Here is a 21,118-nt window from a genome sequence, read left to right on the forward strand (position 1 = left end):
GTGCCGACACTTTTCTTACCTACCCTCCATGCCTTTGTGTGCAAAGGCTTCTCCATCCCCATCATGGATGTAAGGCTTGTGACCTCTTTCTCCACATTGTTTATGTCCTTGAGACCGGTCACTCTCAAATGTAGTGCTCGCATCCGCCTTCTTTGTTTCTCTTCGAGGGTCATGTTGATAAGCGTCGGTGTACAAGGGGTTTTTTGACCTTTCCCTTTCTTGGCGACCTCAATCCATTTTTCAGCCTCGTCCACCTTTTTCTGTGTCCTTGTTATCATCTCCACCCATGAAGATGTCTTTGCCACACTCAGTTTCTCTTCCTCTGTGATCATCCTAACATGTTCCTTGATTTCCTTGATTTCATCTATTACCGAGGGCTGAAATTCACCTTCCTCTAGTCCACTGCTTACTCTATCCGCAAGCTCCTGTTTAAGGGCAGAGACTTCTTTTTTGAGTGTCCGTATCTCGGCGTTTGGGTTCTCCTGTTTGAGGGCTGAGACTTCTTCTTTGAGTGTCTGTATTTCTACGTTAAGGCTCTCTTTCTCCTTCTTCCATTGTGCGCCTTCATTGAAGACTATTTGAAGGAGGTTAGCCTTCTCCTTTCACCATCCTTCCATCTCTGTTTTCCACTCCTTCATTTCCCTCTCCATCTGCGCCATTCGCTTGTTTGTGAGCACAAAGGTTGCCTTTGCACGCGACTTGCAAACAGGTGAGACATTGACGGCTTCCATGTCCTGTGCCGGGTCCTGTGCAGGGGAGATTGCTTCCATGTTTTGTTGTTCAAGAGATGTACCGGGCTCACTTTCTTGCGGCCTATGCAACCAGCAAACACGCGGCCCCCTACTGGGTCAGCTCGCGGCAACAATTTCGCATGTGCCAGAGCCCCGCAGGCTCCGCCAAAGATCCAAAGAGAGCCTTAGTACATGTCCACACAAAAGCAGCCTCCCACACCAAGCTCCCCCCTTGCTTGCAATAACCAACCACCCCCTCTGTGCACGTGAACTTGACACCAAAATGTTATCTGCCTCTTTGTTGAAGCTCCCCCTCTGGTTAAGCTGCCCCCTTGCCTATGTTAAAATAGGCTTTAGTGTACGATCGTTTAACATATGGCTGGACAAAATTCTGTGCGCGTAGCCTTGGAGCCTTTGTAGTATCATACGGATTTCTGGGAGCATTTGCTGCGCTCTCAGCTGCTCAGCCCCTCACGACGCCATCACTTGCTCTGTGTGTGTGTGTGTGTGAGAGAGAGAGAGAGAGAGAGAGAGAGAGAGAGAGAGCGCTTGCCATGTGTGCTGGCTGCATTTGCGCATCTGCAAAGGGACCCACTTCTTGACAAGCTGCCCCTTTTTGCTTACATGAAGCTAACCCCCTGCTTAAGCAAGGCGGCTGCTACAATTGATTAATCAAAAGCTTAGATTAAAGGGGCAGCGTACGTGAGCGGAAGGAAAATCCACGCGGCAGCAAGAGGACCCAGGAGTGACGTGCGAGAGAGAGAGAGAGAGAGAGAGAGAGAGAGAGAGAGAGAGAGAGAGAGAGAGAGAGAGTGACAAACCTGGTGTGTGTGCCTTCTCTCGACTGCACGCTCTCTGCCCCTTGCACACTTTGCACCTGTTGCGTGTTCTACACAGGCTGCGAACCCTGCACCTCTTGTTTTTGCGGGACCTGGCTTGCGCGTGCGTCAGCCTCTGCACGGCAGTTAACAGAGAGAGAGAGAGAGAGAGAGAGAGAGAGAGAGAGAGAGAGAGAGAGAGAGAGAGAGAGAGAGAGATGAAATGAAATGAAATGTTATATTAACGTCTTCAAAGGGCCAAAGTGACCTATGAGACCAGAAAGTTACAAGGTGGTGGATCTGATACAAAGTCAGAGTAACAAAATAACAACAGTACAAAACAAAGATATATACTATGGGATCCTAGACTGGTCGATGTGAACTAAGCAAAAATGGGTGGCTTGCTGGGATAGCTGAATCACAGAAGATCTAGCATCGGTCGTTGGCGGATCTCATCAATCTCCTCCATGGTTAGTAGTCTGACCGGGCCTCGTGCATGCTTGGCCAGAGTGCTCCGAATCTTCTGACGTAGCCTCCGTCGATGCTGTGTGGTCCTCCGCAGTCGTGGACGCCTTGATTTCCCCAGTTGAGTCGCTCGGTCGATCAGTGTGCCTCTGGTGTGAGATGAGGGGGAGCTCTGCTGTGGGAGTGGCTCTTGCAGCTGTCCCGTGTCTGCTCTGAAGAAGTCTGTGATCCGTCTTTGAGACTGGCTAGCCTCGCCACTCATCAGGCTATCTTTGTATTTGCGCAGCTCGAGCAAGAACAAACCCACGCATCTCTGATCCTCGTATCCCATGACTCTTGAGAGTGGTCCAAAACCCTCTCTGAACAAGCAATGGAAGCGGCTCGTATCTCGTAGTAGACGGGGCAGCGGCATGTGTAGTGCAACTCTGTCTCAGGCTCCATGTCACACAAGGGGCATGTCCTGGCCTCTGCTGGTACTCCGCTGTATCTCCCAGTCTCAATCCGCAGCTGGTGAGAAGATGTGCGTAACTGGCCAATAGCACATTGTATCCCATGAGGCAAGTGGGTGTCCATGTATCTGGGTCTCGTCACAAAACCATCCTCTGTAAGCTGGAGAAGATGGTCTCTGTAGAAAGCCATCTTCGTGCCCAATTCCTGTGCTGGCTGTATCCATGTCCTCCTGGTGTCTAGCTGGGTCAGGTCTTGGCGGATGAGCTTGGTGATCTCTGACTGTGTAAGAGTGAGAGATGGTGCATCCAATGAGTACTGAAATGGTGGCAGCTTGTCTATGCTGAACCCATGCGCCTGAAACCATGATGCAATCTCCCCATACCAGCATGTTGTATCTCCTTGCATGGATAACTGTAGAGAGGACTCAAGTGCAATGCGAGCATATCTGTCTCTAGGAAGTTCCCATGTGCGGTTTATGAAGGAGACTGATCTGGTGAGCGCCTCAACCACTAGTGGGGGGGCCGTTAGCTTTGCTCGGATAATGGCCCGTGGTACTGATGCCTTGGCTCTAATGAGCCGCGAGATCATAGAGATGAGAGGTTTCTCCATGTTCCCCCATCCATCTGTGCGACCCGGCCTCCCGTGGTGATCCAATGAAGGTCCCCATATCTCAGCTCCATAGAGCAATGCTGAAGCCACCAAAGTGTCAAAGAGCTAGAGCTTCGTCCGGGGCTCTTGAAATTTAACATGCGAACACATCTTCTCCAATCTACCCAATGCTGTGTGGGCTCTAGTCAGTCTGGTCTCTGCTGCTCTTCTGAGTGAGAAAGCAAGTCCGCTAAAAACCACTCCAAGGTAAGTGTAAGCATCTGTGTACTCCACAGTCTCCTGGCCGTATGTGAATGTAGGTGCTGACCTCCTGATCCACTGTGGGGTGGTATTAAACACCATAACCTTGGTTTTACCAAGGTTGACAAACAAACCACTTTCGTGGGCAAACCTATGCAAAGCATCCAATTGACGTTGCATTCCATCTGGGATTCGGAGATCAACACTATATCATTAGCATATAACAAAAGTGGAATCCATGTCCCTGCCAACTGTGCACCTCTATCACCATCGCTCTTAATGTAGTCAGAAACCTGATCCACATACATACCAAAAGAGTAGGAGAGAGCGGGCAGCCTTGCTTCACCCCAATAGTGGAGCGAACCGGTGTAGAAAGTCCCTTACGGGTGCGTACATGCCCTACTACTGATCTGTACAATGCCATGATCCCCCAAATCAGCTCTGTGGGTACTCCCATTTCCTGTAATCTGCGCATCAATCTAGCTCTGGGTACTGTGTCAAAAGCTTTGCGGAAGTCCACAAAGCTACAATAGATCCGTCTCCCATGAGATCTGCCCTCCTCGATGATGGCCCTGAGTGTCAAGATATGGTCAAGAGTAGAGAAGCCTCTCCTGAACCCTGCCTGCCCAGCTGCACGCATTCCTTACCTCTCTGCCCATCTACTCAGCTGTTGCTCAAGAATGGATGCATACAACCGTGCCAGTGTGTCTCCAATCATGATAGTGCGATAATTCCCGGGCTTCATGGGGTCTCGTGACTTGAAGATAGGTACAATCGTAGATAGGCTCCAAGTGTCCCGTAGGCCCTCACACATGGCACGGTTAAACATAAGTACTAGAAGCTCTGCTAGTAGGTCTTTGGCATGCATGAAATGCTCAGCGACTAAGCCATCATGATCATATGCTCTCCCAGTCCTCATCCTGTCAATGGCTTTCTTCACCATCTCAACGGTGAAAAAAGCACATGTGTGTGGGCATGGATCGGGGGGGTTGGGAAGGGGCGGCTGTCCAGGTACTGTATACAAAGATGATGCGTACTGACCCCAGGTCTCTGTGAAGGTAACAGCAGGGGGGGGGGGGGGGGGGACTGCTCATGAAAGAGCCGGCACGCCTCGTGCGAGTCTTGACTCAAGAATAGCTGGTATAGATCGTGCTCGAGTCGAGCCAAAAAGGCCCTCTTTTTCCGCCGCATCAGGCGTCAGAAGTCAATCTGTGACTGTCTGTGAGTGACGTCCCCCAAAAGCACCTCCCTCTGAAGTCTAGCTCTAGTCTGGCGGCACTCCTCATCGTACCAGCTGTTCTGAGGCATGCTGCCTGATCAGCGTCTCTGCTCAAGTTGGGTGTGTGGGTATGCCTCTGCTGCTGCATCATGTAATGTCTGTGTCAGTATAGTAGTTAGCTCCTCGAGAGGTCGCTATAACCGGCCTGTACAACGTAGAGGGCGGTACTATTTCAATTACCTGTTAACTTTACACACAGCACTGAGTAGGGAAGAGAACACAGTTGCGTCCAGCGACTAGAATGTCACTGCGCACACGAGGCCGACACCCTGTAGGCCCCAAAGACTGGCGCCCCTTTCGGTATTTCTTTATTCAAATTAAAGTAGACGATCCGACCACTTCGCACAAGCTTTCACAAAGCTGTCCAAACCTGGCGAGGGCTGAAAACGCAGGTTTTCGACCTGATTTTGGCAGCATAATGGTGCAAAAACCCCTGTAGGTCAAAAACACCTGTCTAGGACGGATTCCCTCGATATCTGGAAGCTTTCTGGTGAGCTGTCACAGAAATTCAGCTGGCAGTAATTCTCTGTTTTTCACTGCCGGGAGCCCAAAAGCCTGTAAACGCATCCCAAGGCTCTCACGAGGCTCCCCCGATGTTCCCTTGCAGTTTAGGTGCGAAACCCTAAACCTGCAGAAAAACACAGCAGGCTGTAATTCCCTGTTTCGGATCGTTTTTAGCAGAGCGAACACGCCTACGCGTGTCCCAAGGGCTCCCGTACGCAATGGGACAGTTCCCCTGTGAATTGGACGAGTTTTCACGCGAGAAAACTCTCCAAACTCGCAATCTTTCGTGATGGAACTGTGTGTAGCTGTGGGGGATTAGCAATTAGCTAATCTGGTTCCTGTCCAGAAGGCTCTTGCCTTGGCAAACGTGCATAAACCCCCAGAACTGTACATAGGTCAAATGAGAAGCCCACTAGTGGGGCATAACATACTGTACGAAGGGGAGAAAGAGAGTAGTATGTAGCGTGCGGGGCATCACTCCCGTCACCATACTTTGCATAGAGGGCAAGGTAAGCATTCCATAGCTTCTGTACCTGTTACAATCCACCTGAGGCTGAAAATGGCGCCCCCTTTGTTGATATGCAGCTCGTTTTTGCCTCCCAGAGTGGCAGAATCACTCACAGACTGACACGTCGCCCAGTTTCCAAGTTTGGGCTTTCCCTGCTAAAAATATCTCAACTGGTGCGTCAGTTGACTTGGCAGCAGAGCAATAAAATGTTCCCCTTGTCATTCCAGAGCTAATGACGCGAACACATTTTCCGGTCAAAAATAGCAGTTTCCTAAATTTTAGGAGATGCTTCCATGGCGTCCCTATCGGTCTCCTGACCATCATTGAAGACTACCATTTGACCAACATCTACAATGTGGGTTAATTTACTAGCCCCTTTCAACTTATAAAGTTGCAGTGACTTGATGAGTGGCCCAAATTCCAGTTTGGCGCACACGAGCTTCCATACTCATCAGAATTCAGTGCTAACTGGCTCGGACAGTCCCTGTCTGACCGACCTAGATCCCCGATGTGAGAAACCCATTTGGCTGCAGCCGTTTCACACTGGCCATGCAATGTCCACTTGCACCTTTTCAAGGGTTTTGGGACAAACAAGTAGAAATAAAATAAATATATCTAATACTTATTTACGGAAGGCAACATGAAAAATACACCTCCTGGTGACACACCCCAAGCGACCTCGCTTGCATGCCAATAATACATGCAGATATCTCCTGATATCACATATATTCTATGATGGGAATCCAAGATATACATGCTTCCGGAAATGTAGCGTTGGACGATTAAACAATCCCACCAACCTGGCTATGACACATATATCAAGCATAGAAGTCTTCTAGTGTACTCTTGAGCACAAACTTCTCTAGCTAAATTCTGTATGGAAAGAGTAGATACAATTGCTTAACTACTCTCTTGAGCATCATGAACCATGCACTTGCCTTGCTCCAAAAAGGTTGCATCAAGTCACTGTGGGTTCCATTTGAAAGGCTTCAAGATACAATTGCAATAGCTGACGTGAATCAAGCAATTCAGACTCTTCCATCCATTTGGCATCTAATGATGGATAGTTCTTGAACTTCACCAAATAGCGTCTTGCAACCTTTCCTCTAACCTTTCTTTCTTTATGTGCCAATATCTGTTCAGGAACAAGGATTTCATCCAATTCTTCCACTTCGGGTTGTTCCTCATCAAGCATATTCTCTGGCACATCACCAACAAAGGGCCTTAGAAGGCTGACATGAAAAGCATTATGTATTTTCCAGCCTTCTGGTAGCTTTAACCTTTAAGCTACATCGCTGATCTTTTCTGAAATCTGAAAAGGACCATAATATCGCATACTGAGCTTAGGAAACAAGCGTTCCTTGCCTTTCCTTTTCCTTAACCTGGCCTTTTCAAAGCGCAAAAGTACCCAATCACCAAGTGAAAATACAAGTTCACGACGGTGACGATCGGTAGCTTTCTTTTGCTTAGCCTGAGTCTTCTCAAGAGCAATCTTTATCTTCCTGTATGTTTCATCCATATCTTGCACATACTTGTCTGCCTCAAATATCTTGTCCTTAGTCTGCAAAATGGGTGGGACTTTCTTTCCTCCTTCCACTATCTCAAATGGTGCCTTACCTGTTGATGTATGCACAGTGTTATTGTAAGCATATTCAACCAATGGGAGATGGTGTTCCCAAGTTGCCTTGTGCTCTGAGACATAACATTTGAGCAGGTTCAAGACAATAGAATTTGCCTCTTCTGACTGTCCATCAGTTTGCGGATGAAACGAAGAAGAGAACTTGAGCGTAGTGCCCATGTTCTCAAACAATGCCTTCCAGAAAAGACTCGTCATACGTGGATCCCTGTCACTGACAATTGATTGAGGCATCCCATGATATTTAAAGATATTGCTCATGAATATCTTGACCATGTGTTCTGGCTTTATCTTCTTCCTAACAGGAATGAAATGGGCCTGCTTATTGAACCTACAAATGATAGTCCAAATCCCATCATTTCCTGTTTGCGTCCTTGGAAGATCAAAGATAAAGTCCATTGCTATACTTTCCCATGGCCTATCAGGGATCGGCAATGGCTGCAACAATCCCGGTTGCTTTTGTCTGTCAAATTTGACTTTTTGGCATACTAAGCATGATCTTACAAATGTGTCAACATCTTGACGCAAAGCTGGCCAATAGAAGAATGCCTCAACCCCTTTCACTGTCGCATCAATTCCACGATGCCTAGCATAAGGTGGAGCATGACTTTCCATCAAAATCTTTGGCTGTAACTGTTTAGTAACGCATAACTTTCCATGCATCATGAGAAAGTCATTCTTAAGCATATAGTGCTCATGATGTTGCCCATCAACAAGCTGGTCATAGATCCTTGCAAAATCTGAATCTTCAGCATATTGTGTCTTCATTTCGTCTAGTTCACAATGGTACGGAATTGACACTGCTGAAATTTGGGGCTTTCGTGACAACGCATCAGCCACCACGTTCTTTTTCCCTTGCACATGCACAATCTGAAAATGGAACATTGACAAGATGTTTGCCAATCGCATGTGCTTCTCAGACAACTTCGTCTGTGTAAGAAAATATCGCAAGGTTTGATGATCCGTTTGGACAACAAAATCAGCCCCTAGCAAATAGTGTTTCCAACTAGTGAGAGCATGAATTACTGCCAGCAATTCTTTCTCATAGACTTGCAAGTTCCTTTCAGTCTTCAAAAGAATTCTGCTCTCATATGCGACTACTCGGCCATTCTGCATTAAAACTGCACCAAGACTATGGCCACATGCATCACATTGTACCACAAAAGGTTTAGAAAGATCTGGCAAAATAATTACCGGATCTGAAGTCAGCTTCTCTTTCAAGTGTTTGAAGGCTAAAATTTCCTTGGCTGTCCACTTGAAAGTAACTCCTTTTCCTTGCAATGCATGGAGTGGAGAAGCAATCTCAGCAAAATTTCAGATGAACCTCCTGTAATAGGAACATAAGCCTAGAAAGCTTCGAATGTCATGTACGGACTTCAAGTCTGGCCATGACCTAATTGCTTTCACTTTAGCGGGATCCATGCGTACCCCATCCTTTGAAACAATGTGCCCAAGGAAGTGAATCTCTTCCAAGAAGAATTCACTCTTCTTCGCATTGATGAGTAGCCTATTCTTGCGTAGCTCATTGAAAACTGCGGTCAAGTGATCCCTACGCTCCTCTTCAGACTTTGAGTAGACAATCATGTCATCAAAGAAGGTACCCACGAATTTTCTATGTGGTCTAAAAATTCTGTCCATCATTCTATTAAATGTGGCAAGAGCATTTGTGAGACCAAATGGTATGACAAGAAACTCATAGAGACCAAATGTTGTCCTGAACGTAGTCTTATGGACATCTTCTGGTCTAATGTGTATCTGATGATACCCGCTCTTTAGGTCTATTCTTGTAAACAATGACGCTCCCTCAAGCCGATCAAGAATGTCATCTATCCTCGGTATGGGAAACCTGTTCTTGATAGTATTCTTATTCAAGGTGCGATAGTCAATGCACATGCGCCATGAACCATCCTTCTTCTGCACTAAGAGTACAGGCGAACAAAAAGGGGATGAACTGGGCTGAATCAGCCCCTTCTCTAAAAGCTCGTTGACCTGACCCATAATCTCTTTCTGCTGGGCTACACTAACCCTGTATGGTGGTCTATTCGGTGGACTAGAACCTGGCACAAGATCTATAGTATGATCCTCAGGTCTCTCAGGAGGTAACTCCCCTGGCAAAGAGTCCGAAAAACAATCACTGAAACCACTCAAAAAAGTTGACCTGTCTTTATCTAAGGTAGACAAATTAGATACAACTTGAGGTACTTCTTTTGCAAAGATCAAGTACGCAGAAAGATGATTCTTTATTACAGATGAAATAGCAGAAGCAGAAACAAGTGGAACAGACTCGCCTTTAAGCTTTACATCAAGGACATGAGTCTTTCCTCTATGTACAAGGGTAATCTTTTTGTTGTAATTATCCACCATAGCATGCAACTTGTAACACCATGGGATACCCAATAACACATCACAGCCCTCAAGCGGCATAATATGAAATTCTTCCGCATCCACATAGCTCTGAATGTGCAGACGAAGCTTTCCCAGAATGGGAGTAACAGGCTCTGAATGTCCTGGGCATGCCAAACCTGCTTCGCCTGTCATACCCATCTCCTCTGCACGAATGCCCAACTTTGATGCCAATTCTGGTGATATAGAATTTGCACGGGCTCCTGGATCAAAGAAAACCAGCACTGTCTGGTCTCTAACTTTGCCCCAAGCTCTGCACAGCTCCGTGGCATCTGTGTTTGGTTGATCTCCAACCAAATCTGGAACAAGTCCTGCACTCAGCTTTGGCTTCTTCCCTTTATGGTCTGACTTGTCATCCTTATCCTGTGACTTCTTGTGTGGGCACTCATTTGCAAAGTGTCCTTCCTATTCACAAATGTAGCATTTCTTGGCCTCCCTAAGAGCTTTCCTTTCTTGAAATGTTTTGCCAGAAAAATGCCTTTTTTGTCCTTGTCCTCATTCCGAAGAAGATTTAGACTGCTTCTTGGACGTATCAGCTTCTTCAGTGGAGGGCTTCTTTGTGGGAGGCTCAGAAGGCTTTGCTGCAACATTGCCCTTGGTTGAAAACTGTTTGCCCTGGGACCCTTTCTTGTGGCTATTAAATCCATCGGAATCTCCCTTCGACAGATTGCTGGCCACTCTTGCATTCTCTATCAACTGAAACATATTCATGACAGTAGTCTTTGTGCAGTAGTCCCTGATTTTCTTGGGCAATCCGCAACAGTACTTCTCAATCTGTTCTGACAATGGCACAAACCTGTAAGAGGTGACTGGCAACAGTGCGGCCCAAAACTGTTTATTGTACTCTTCCAAATTCGCACACTGTTTAGCATTCAACTCGTGCCATTCTGTCATCACATCCACTTCAAAAGTGTTTGTCAACCATGCAGGCGCAAAAAGCTGTTTGAATTGGACCCACGTTGTTGGGGCTCGACCCTGGTTCAACAATGCGGTCCACCATTGAAGCGCATTCCCTTTCAAGAAAGTGGCAGCCTTGCGTATCTTTGAAGATTCCGTGAAGTTGCCTCCAGCATAAGCTGCATCGAACTGCTTTATGAAGGTCAAAGCCTTTAATTGGTCCTCAGTTCCTCTGAAAGTTTCAAACTTCACTCCCTGCCCACCTTCCTTGTAATCCTTAGGCTGACTCAAAGGAGCCACATTATCATAAACAGGTGCCTGTAACAGTGGTGCTCCATGAGTGTTCATTCCAACACTCGCATCAACTGTTTTCCCTGTCATATCTGCATTTTGTACGTATGGCTGCAAAAAACCAGCCATACCAAATTGTGTTCCAGGCACTCGAAACTGACCATAGGCACCCTGAAAACCTGGTTGGACACCCATGTTCGCGTACATAGGGTTACCCATGCCTGTTTGCATTGTCCCGAACACATTCCCTGGCATATAACCTGTGGAAGGTCCAGCCATAGCTTGAAACACTGAACCACCTCCAAAATAACCAGGATAAGTATTAGGTAATGGAAGGGTCTGACGCATAGCCTGTTCATTGCTCCCTTGACCATTCACAAACGGTTCCTGTCCAGCTAAAGCAAGTTGCTTTGGATCATTGGACACCGCTAGTTGCTCAACCACATGGGCTTTCCCTCGAGCATCACGAGTCCTCTGCGCATTGGAAATCTCCTTTTCCTGCAACGGCTCAGTCATGCACTGTGTAGGAGGCTGAAAACCCTGTGTCGGAGCCTGTAAGAATTCCTGCATCCTTGGGTTGTTAGCCAACTGCTGAAACATGTCCATGCAACAACGCAGTTGAGTTCTAAACAACCTGTCCTCTTCTTGAAGAGTTGAAGGAATTTTCTCTGTGCCATGTGAGGAAGATCCCTCTTCAGGTACTTGGTCTCTCTTCTCTGCCATATCGACAAGCTCTGTGTTGCTTTCACCCACAACAATCCACGCTGCACTTTTTGAAGAAAAAGTGACTATCCCGTCGATGGAACCATATAATCGGCCTGTACAACGTAGAGGGCGGTACTATTTCAATTACCTATTAACTTTACAAAGAGCACTGAGAAGGGAAGAGAACACAGTTGCGTCCAGCGACTAGAATGTCACTGCGCACACAAGACCGACACCTTGTAGGCCCCCAAGACTGGCGCCCCTTTCGGTATTTCTTTGTTCAAATTAAAGTAGACGATCCGACCACTTCACACAAGCTTTCACAAAGCTGTCCAAACCTGGCGAGGGCTGAAAACGCAGGTTTTCGACCTGATTTTGGCAGCATAATGGCGCAAAAACCCCTGTAGGTCAAAAACACCTGTCTAGGACGGATTCCCTCGATATCTGGAAGCTTTCTGGTGAGCTGTCACAGAAATTCAGCGGGCTGTAATTCTCTGTTTTTCACTTCCGGGAGCCCAAAAGCCTGTACACACATCCCAAGGCTCTCACGAGGCTCCCCCGATGTTCCCTTGCGGTTTAGGTGCGAAACCCTAAACTTGCAGAAAAACACAGCAGGCTGTAATTCCCTGTTTCAGATCGTTTTTAGCGGAGCGAACACGCCTACGCGTGTCCCAAGGGCTCCCGCACGCAATGGGACAGTTCCCCTGTGAATTGGACGAGTTTTCACGCGAGAAAACTCTCCAAACTCGCAATCTTTCGTGATGGAACTGTGCGTACCTGTGGGGGATTAGCAATTAGCTAATCCGGTTCCTATTCAGAAGGCTCTTGCCTTGGCAAACACGCATAAACCCCCAGAACTGTACATAGGTCAAATGAGAAGCCCACTAGTGGGGCATAACATACTGTACGGAGGGGAGAAAGAGAGTAGTATGTAGCGTGTGTGGCATCACTCCCGTCACCATATTGTGCATAGAGGGCAAGGTAAGCATTCCATAGCTTCTGTACCTGCTGCAATCCACCTGAGGTTGAAAATGGCGCCCCCTTTGTTGATATGCAGCTCGTTTTTGCCTCCCAGAGTGGCAGAATCGCTCACAGGCTGACACGTCGCCCAGTTTCCGAGTTTGGGCTTTCCCTGCTAAAAATATCTCAACTGGTGCGTCAGTTGACTTGGCAGCAGAGCAATAAAATGTTCCCCTTGTCATTCCAGAGCTAATGACGTGAACACATTTTTCGGTCAAAAATAGCCATACTCATCAGAATTCAGTGCCAACTGGCCCATGCAGTCTCTGTTTGACCGACCTAGATCCCCGATGTGAGAGACCCATTTGGTTGCAGCCGTTTCACACTGGCCATGCAATGTCCACTTGCACCTTTTCAAGGGTTTTGGGACAAACAAGTAAAAATAAAATAAATATATCTAATACTTATTTACGGAATGCAACAGGAAAAATACACCTCCTGGTGACAGTCGCACCGGGTCCTCAGTGCATAGGCTTCTATAGATCCCGTCTATGTATACAAAATCCGTCTCCCGTGTGAAGGTGTAGCGAGTAGGGGCTGCTACCCGTGGCCTGTGTGCTACATTGAACTGGAAGGAGATGGTCATCGACACAAGAGCATGATCCACTGCCACCCCGACCGGTCTGGGCCCAACTGTGAGATCCTGGATACTAGAGATGAGATTCGGCTGTGCCATGACATAGTCCACTGTGCTGGCTCCATGTCTGTGTGGGAAGCATGTAAAACCTCCCGCAGCAGGAAATCTCTGTAGGCTATTCAAGATGGCCAATCCATGTGCGGTGCCCATGTTTATCAGGTGTCGCCCATACTCAGTATATTCCACATCGTGTGATAGTCTGGACAGGCCCGTCTCTACAACATCTAGCTCTCTCAACATCTCCTCTGAAGTATCATAAAACACTGTCTGGTGATGGGCAGTCCTAGCATTGAAGTCCCCTAGAATGATAATGTCACCATCTCTAGAGAACGCCCGTATGTCATCATTCAAAATAGAAAAAGGGGATTGTCCTCTGGGTGATGCATAGACTGATGTACTCGGGGGGAAAGTAGCAAATAGCAATGTAGAGATATTTGCGTGTCTCTGCTTTCAATCTCACCCACATGTACCTAGCCTGCTCATCCCTACGGGCTATATGTATCAATGGCTGCAGATCCTCTCTAAATAACACTGCCACTCCCCCCGAGCCTGTCCTCTGTGCTCTGAGCGTGTCTCCTGTCTGTAAGCTGTCTCCCACCTGTATCCACTGATGTGAGGCATGGATTGCCCAGGGGCGTGGTGTGTCTCAGAGTAAAAGATGATGTCTCTTCCAGTAAAGCTATCCTCAAAAGCACCCACATCAAGACGCATAGATCCATTACAATTCCAGGCAGCCACTTTGAGTGTGGTCCCATAAGTCTCGCAGCGTCATGTGGAGTGTCGCTCTAGTATTACCACTCTTCCATCTCGGTAAAAGGCAATCTTGCCTTTTCCCCTTGCCACTCTAATCTCCGGCATTACTTCCTGCATATGAGCGATCTGCGAGAGGGTGAGATCATCCCCGAGAAAGATGCCCGTCTCTTTAAGAGTTGGTCTTTTCTTCAAGGACTTCTTCGCTTCCATGGAGGGAAAACGGAGGATGAGTGCTCTTTCTTTTGAGGTTTCCCCACTGCTTCCATTTTTCTTTATGTTGCCCACTCTCCAGGCTCTTGTGTGCGTCGGCTCATGAACCCCCATCAAGGCCATGAGTTCTTTTACCTCTTCGTCCACATTGCCTTTGTCTTTAAGACCGCAAATTCTCACATGTAACGCGTGCACCCATCTCCTTTGCTCCTCCTCTAGTGTCTAATTAATTATAGTGGGTGTGGACGTGGGCGTTATCTCCTTGTCTTTTCCTTTCTTGGCAAGCTTGATCCATTTCTCGGCTTCATCCGCCTTCTGTTGAGTTTTGGTAAGAACATCCACCCAAGAAGTCGTCATCTCTTTGTTTTGCTCTTCTCTCTCTTTGATGGCCCGCACTTGCTTCTTGATCGTGTTGATTTCTTCGATTATTGAGGGTTGCAGTTTGCCTTCTTCCAGTGTGCTTCTTGATCGTGCTTCGGCGAGATCTTTCTTGAGCGACGCAATCTCTTCATCCTGAGTCGTCACTCGGTCTTCCAGTGTATTTATCTTGGTCTCTTGGATCAGCACGCGTCCTTCGAGCATTTTTATTGTGCCCAAGAGATTGCGGTTCATCTTGGTAATGGTCTCCTTCATTTAGTCTTTGCACTTTTGAATGGCATCCTCTAGGGGGTCGGCTTTATCGTTCAGCTTCCTCATGCTTGATCGCCGTCCGAAAAAGAGCCACTAAGCGCACGTGTGCATCCACACTAGCTGCAGGCGTGGTAGTTGGGCGAGTGGGGGAGCGCGAGGAGGTATGGCAAGGGAGGGGCAGCGCAAGGGCGTGGCGAGCGGACGGGGGAGGGGGGGACAGCGCGCGGTGCGGGACCAGGCTACAGAGGGCAGCACGATAAAGTTGAGAGGGAGAGAGTATGATAGGCCAAAAGTTAAAAAGTTAAAAAATTAAATTAAAGAGAGCGATAGAGAGAGCGCGATAGGGGAGAGAGAGAGAGAGAGAGAGAGAGAGAGAGAGAGAGAGAGAGCAGCACGATAGAGATAGGCCAAAAGTTAAAAAGTTGAAAAATTAAAGAGAGCGATAGAGAAAAGAGAAAAAGAGAAAGCGCGATAGGATAGTGAGAGAGAGCAAACGAAAAAATGCGATAGAGTGAGCGGGAGGGGGGGGGGGGGGGGGGGGGGCGGCAGGTGCGGGGTAGGGGAGAGAGAGAGAGAGAGAGAGAGAGAGAGGGAGTGCAGGGCAGGGGCAGGGGTGAGGGGCGAGAGGGAGCGGGGGGGGGGGGGGGGGGGGGGGGGGTAAACAGCGCGAGAGAGAGAGAGAGAGAGAGAGAGAGGAGAGAGAGAGAGAGAGGGAGGAGTGTTGCAGGCTTCTTCTGTGAAAGCTCGATTGGATCGGTCTCCATCTGGATTTGGGCAGTCTGGTTTAAAAGTAAGGCACTTATCTAACAAGGTTTTGTTACCAGCTTTTGTTTGGTCATTAAAATACATGTTTTTGGTGCAGGAATTGCAATATTTTACACATGCTCTTCAGTCGAATGGTCTATCTAAAGCTGCTGCTGGAGATAATATTTCAAATATTACAGAGAGAACAGCTGAATCTATTACCCCTGGTGGAACTGTACATAGAACTTTCAAATGCTCATGATGGATTGCTTTGGGCTATTATTTATTGTAAGCTCTTCAATCTTTCTCAGCATCTCTAAATGAATTGCAATGTTCTGTAGTTTCTCTTATGTTTGGGCTTTTAATGTGGCAGGCATGGCCTTCAAGATGATTTATGCCCAATACACACAAAGCTTTAGCAAATATAGACAGATAGATAAATCCACATCAAGAAAAGAGTCTTGCTGTGTAAGAATTTTCTCTTGATCGTAAAGCCCTTGAGACTCCAAACGAGCACTTGTAGGTACCTCCCAAACCCCTGCAATAGCCACACCATCATCAAGAGGCTGCACTGCTTGGTTTTTAACATGAATAAGCAGTATATTGCCTCATATAATCCGGGTTGTTTCACATGTATATTTATTTTGCTTTTAATAAAGTGGTTTTTCTGAAAAAGAAACAAACATGAATATGTCATCTGGACAATGGCATCTTTTGTCTTGACAAAGTGCAACCAGTAGAAAGTATAGTTTATTTTGCTCAATTTGTTTTGACAAGGTACAAAACTAGAAAAGGTTTCTTATTTTGGTTTGTACATCCTATGAAGTAACTAAATTAAAAGATTGTTTATTTTGCTTTGCCTAAAAAATGAGACTCAACTGCGAGGATGTGCCAATGAAACAAATTTTCAGTTTACTTCAGCCGACCACCTCGTGTTTGAATACTTTCTAACCCTAACACCTGTGTCGATCACTCTCAATTTTTTGAATAATTTACTTTTAGACCTTTGCCACATTTTATAATCTATATTGAACTCTTCTTGAGCTTTATGTTTTTGTTGTGATAGAAAATGTTCTTAACATTAACTATGTAATTGGACAGTGAAGTGTGAGACACTAAAGTGTCTTGTTTTCCTACCATATTTTCGGATTTATTTTGTGAATCTTTGAGGTGACCATCATTTTGCTGGCATGAAAAAAATCGAGGGATTTTTTTTGTATGTCAAATCGACATCTATATCAAGAGATGCACGAAAGTTTTTTCAAAAATTTTATCAAAGGTCTATAACCTTGCAAAAAATTATTTTTTTTTCATTTTTATAAAGCCTTTTTAATAGGTAATGACATTAAAAAAAGTCTAGTTCTCATGTCTACCATAATCAAAAACAAAAAAAAAAAGTGAAATTTTGAAAATCCCGTTGGAATTTTGAAGCTTATTTCAAATATTTTATGTTGTTTTAGAGGTTAAACCATCGAAATACATAGAGTTAAGGGTCAACGTTGCATATATTCTATAAATGAAGGTGTATTTTGTAATTTTGTCATTCATAACTTGTTAAGACCAGAAATTTGTCGCCAAACAAGCATGTAAATGAGAATAGAGATGCTCTAAAAATCTTAACTCGCTATGTTTTATTAACTATGACTAAAATTTTTGAGCTTATGCTCACTCTATTGGCTAAATATCTATCTTGTGTTCAAAATTTCAATGTACACAATTTCTAATGTAAGAAAATCTCCTTCAAAAGAAACATGCGAGCCACCAGCGATAAGGATGATAATGCTCTTTCTTTTGATGGAGATTTTCTTTCCTTTACTCACATAACATGTTTTACTTTGCATATGATAATATGCATTAATCTTGCATATCTAACCTTTGCAGTTTAGCATAACTTAATATAACCTTAAAGTGGTAAAAGCCTTTTAAAATACAAAGCAATAGTACTTTTTTCCCCTAGGTCTTAATATTCTTTGTAAGAAATCACATGTTGTTTGATGAGACTGATCCTTATGGGTCCACACCCACCTCTTTACAAAGTTGAAGGAGGCAATTTTTACAAACCTTATGATTAGTAAATAAAAGGCCTAAAAAGACAATTATTTCATTTCTTTTTTAGATGCACATTCAAATTGTAGAAAACAAAACACTTAAGTGTCTTGTTTTTGTCTTGAACTAGTGTTAATGGTGCTTGTGTGTGTGTGTGTGTGTGTGTGTGTGTGTGTGTGTGAGAGAGAGAGAGAGAGAGAGAGAGAGAGATGTTGATCTCTCTATTCTCTATGCCTTTTGTCCTTGGTGGATGGATTTCCACATCAGTTTTTCTTGTAGCATTGGGTCCTTGTGTAACTACAAGGTTTGCATCATATTTTTGATGCATGAACGATGCTTCCCATTATGTCTTGTTGGTTTGTCTCTCTTATATTGAAGGGTAGAGATGACTCCTTCCATTAATGGAGGATCTCACTTTCATGTACTTTGTGTTTGAGATATTAGCTAGGATGATTAGTGTACAATTGCGGCCTTTCTTGTCACCTAATATCATTTGTGCTTCTCAAACTGGTTTTGTTCAAGATAGATACAACTTGGACAATCTTTTCACTGTCTATGAGGCAATTAAGTGGATGAGACAATGAGGACAACCAATTGCTATTATGCTTCTTGACTTTGAGAAGGTATATAATCGGGTGGAATGGGGCTTCTTACAGGGCACTTTCCAAAGGCTCCTTCATAATGAATTGCAAGAATTAGCTTTGGCATCTTGCTCAGTGCATGATCTTCTATTCCTTTTTCTTTGGCTACTTTACTACCCATTGACGCACTATTATTTTGCGTGGGAATTTTCTATCCAGATATGCAGAGTAGTGCGTTGCTTTCCAAGGTCATCGCTTTAGGTTTGTTTCCTACGGTAGAGCCTTGGAAGTAATTTCTATACCATGCCTTATCTCGCGATAGTGAGAGGCCTTGGTGCATGATGATTTGCTTCGGTTGACTATGCAGCCTACATTCATTTCTTGGAGGAGTTTGAGAGGCAACCCTTGATATGAATTGCATCTGTCACATACCAAGAGGTTTGGAATCTTGGCGAGAGGACTCACATTGATTTGGATCGGTGGAAACATGGTCCAACTATATCCCCACATAGATGGTATGAGTCTTCTTTGTTAGATGTGGATTTCATTGTGGCAATGAGTATGGGATTGGATGTGGGGTTGATACCCGAATGTTAAGAGAGTGAGGATGCTTCCAACATATTGGGTGCCACGATTACATTCCGTGTTTCCTTGTCATGAGGGATGATGAGCTTCCTTTTTTCCCTCCGATTATCCCTTGTTATGGGACTCTTAACTACTTTGATTGCTAGGATTGGCCATCATGGACGTCATATGTGGCTCGCATTTTAGGGCTTGTCACCACTTCTCAAGCACCCAAACCTCCACTAGTAGCCTATTTGAGTTGTGGGTTCCCATACCAAGCGGTTTTTTGTTGATCCTGTTTTTCTCTTTGAGAATGCAATTCTTTGGAGTTTATGGATTTGGGATGGAGCCCCCTTGACACACTTGGTATGGGATCATGGTGAGTGGAAATGTGCCTCTGAGAAAATTAATGGGGAGGCAATTCCTTTCTTTGATTATACTACTCACAACCAATTCTGTGGGTTGATAAATTTTTGTGTTTTCTACTAATCTATTTTGACTAAAGGATTTAGATAGCAACACAAAGGGCAATGCACCTTTTGAGTCAACCTTGGGTGTTCTATTTGAATGCAAGAGAAAATGAAATGCAAGCAAAGCTAAGAAACATGACACACTTGAAAGAATCATAAATCTAGAGGTCAAAGAAGTTATAGTGAATCTTGAAGGTAGCAAAAGAAAAGCATCATTCCTAATGTGATAAGCTTGATATATGTACAAAAACTATTTCATGAAAGTAAATTATAACGGAAGCAACAATGGATAGAATCAAAATAAGGATAAAAAGGGTTATTTTGTATGCGAATATCGTATTTTCTTGTCTCTATGTTTTAAAACGCATCTAGAACACATGATATGTTAAATGGAACAGTTTGATATTTATAAAAATCATTAAAAGATGCTTAAAGTAATCTCAAAAACCTAAATTCGCTTAACAAGTATTGACAATTCTCATTGGCCATGTCGAAGATGTAACACTGTCTATGTGAAATTTCAAGGTTCTTGCAAAGAATAGAAAGGATATGGTTTTTAATACTCAAATGATTGAGCAACTTTGCAGACACTTTAATTTAGCTACTTTGGTGAAGAGTTTCATATGTTCAATTTGATTGTAAAAGGTAGAGTTATGGACAAGATGCTTAGTTTGGGCATAAAATGTTGGAAGTGAAAAGGGTAGGAATTACCAAATACAAATAATTAGCGCAAAATAATTGGGTACTTAGAATGAATTTTTATTCTCTAGGTATGGCTTACCTATTGAAATAGCGTGGCATAGGGATGTATTTTTTCAACATAGTAATTGAATATTTATTCTAAGAGTTTATGGTGCTCCATAATAAATGAACTCCCTAGCTTTTGGACATGCCCTGTGATGTACAAAGCCCTTCTATGTCATGATAAACCACTATAGGAACGACATCCATCTCGAATGCATAGTCCTTGTTGCAATTTTGATTTTTTCAACATAGTAATAGAATATCTATTCTAAGAGTTTATGGTGCTCCATAATAAATCAACTCCCTACCCTTTGGACATGCCCTGTGATGCACAAAGCCCTTCAATGTCATGATAAACCACTCTAGGAAGAACATCTATTTGAATGCATAGTCCTTGTTGCAATTTTGATTTCGTCCACTATGTTCACCAAGAGATGCACTTGAATGGTAAGCATGGTGGAGGAAAAGTGCTTTTCAAACATACAAACCATTTTTCTTGCATTTTTGTTAGCTGTTGATATGGAGGTTGTTTCAATCTCCTTTGTCAAAATCTAATAAACCAACCTCACAAGCTTGTAATTTTGGAGCGAACACCCACAAACAAAGATACCTTGATGTCTTAGGGCAAAATGAACTGCAAAAATGAACATTTGACAGGAAAGGGAGTAGAAAGCAAGAATCTTAAACACTAGACCCAAGTTTTGATGAGAGACACTTAACACATCTTATACCAATCGTGTGACTGTAGGCTACTAAGGTTTCCATCCTTGGCGAGTGAAATTTTGAGAGAGTGCATTAACACTGGCAACGTTCGCAAGGACCATATAATCTCTTCTCTTGTGGTCTTGGGCCTTGGGCAACTAAAGGAGCCCCACAAAGCTTTGTCCCCCCTCCGTGATAGTGCGCATAACATTTATAAGAATGTTAAAATGAAAAGCAAACAAGAACTCTAGCTGCACATGGAAAACTATGAGAATATATACTCTACATGGTCCATTCAAAAGTACAAGGTGCAGTGTTGATTACTAGAAAGAAGTGTAGGTGCAATCCATTCTACAAAGAGAGAGAGAGAGAGAGAGAGAGAGAGAGAGAGAGAGAGAGAGAGGTGGGTGATATTGTTTGTTTAAAATATTGTCCATTTATCTCTCTCACTTACACAAACCATCAGTTTGCAAACATTTCC

General features: G+C 44.6%; 1 protein-coding gene across 5 annotated transcripts in view; it reads left to right on the plus strand.

Annotated features, from left to right (window-relative positions):
* Positions 1-16,213, plus strand: part of LOC147447614 (uncharacterized) — a 102,643-nt gene extending 86,430 nt beyond the window's left edge. For all 5 annotated transcript variants that reach the window (XM_086523333.1, XM_086523334.1, XM_086523337.1 and 2 more), the window contains 3 exons: positions 15,514-15,576; positions 15,649-15,818; positions 15,904-16,213. In XM_086523333.1, coding sequence (XP_086379459.1) covers positions 15,514-15,576; positions 15,649-15,792 — 207 coding nt within the window. In that variant the 3' untranslated portion in view covers positions 15,793-15,818; positions 15,904-16,213. The remainder of the gene's footprint in view (positions 1-15,513; positions 15,577-15,648; positions 15,819-15,903) is intronic.
* The last annotated feature ends 4,905 nt before the right edge of the window (positions 16,214-21,118 follow it).

Source organism: Adiantum capillus-veneris, chromosome 11 (assembly GCF_014529385.1).
Source record: "Adiantum capillus-veneris isolate H3 chromosome 11, ASM1452938v2, whole genome shotgun sequence".
Taxonomy (NCBI): Eukaryota; Viridiplantae; Streptophyta; class Polypodiopsida; order Polypodiales; family Pteridaceae; genus Adiantum; species Adiantum capillus-veneris.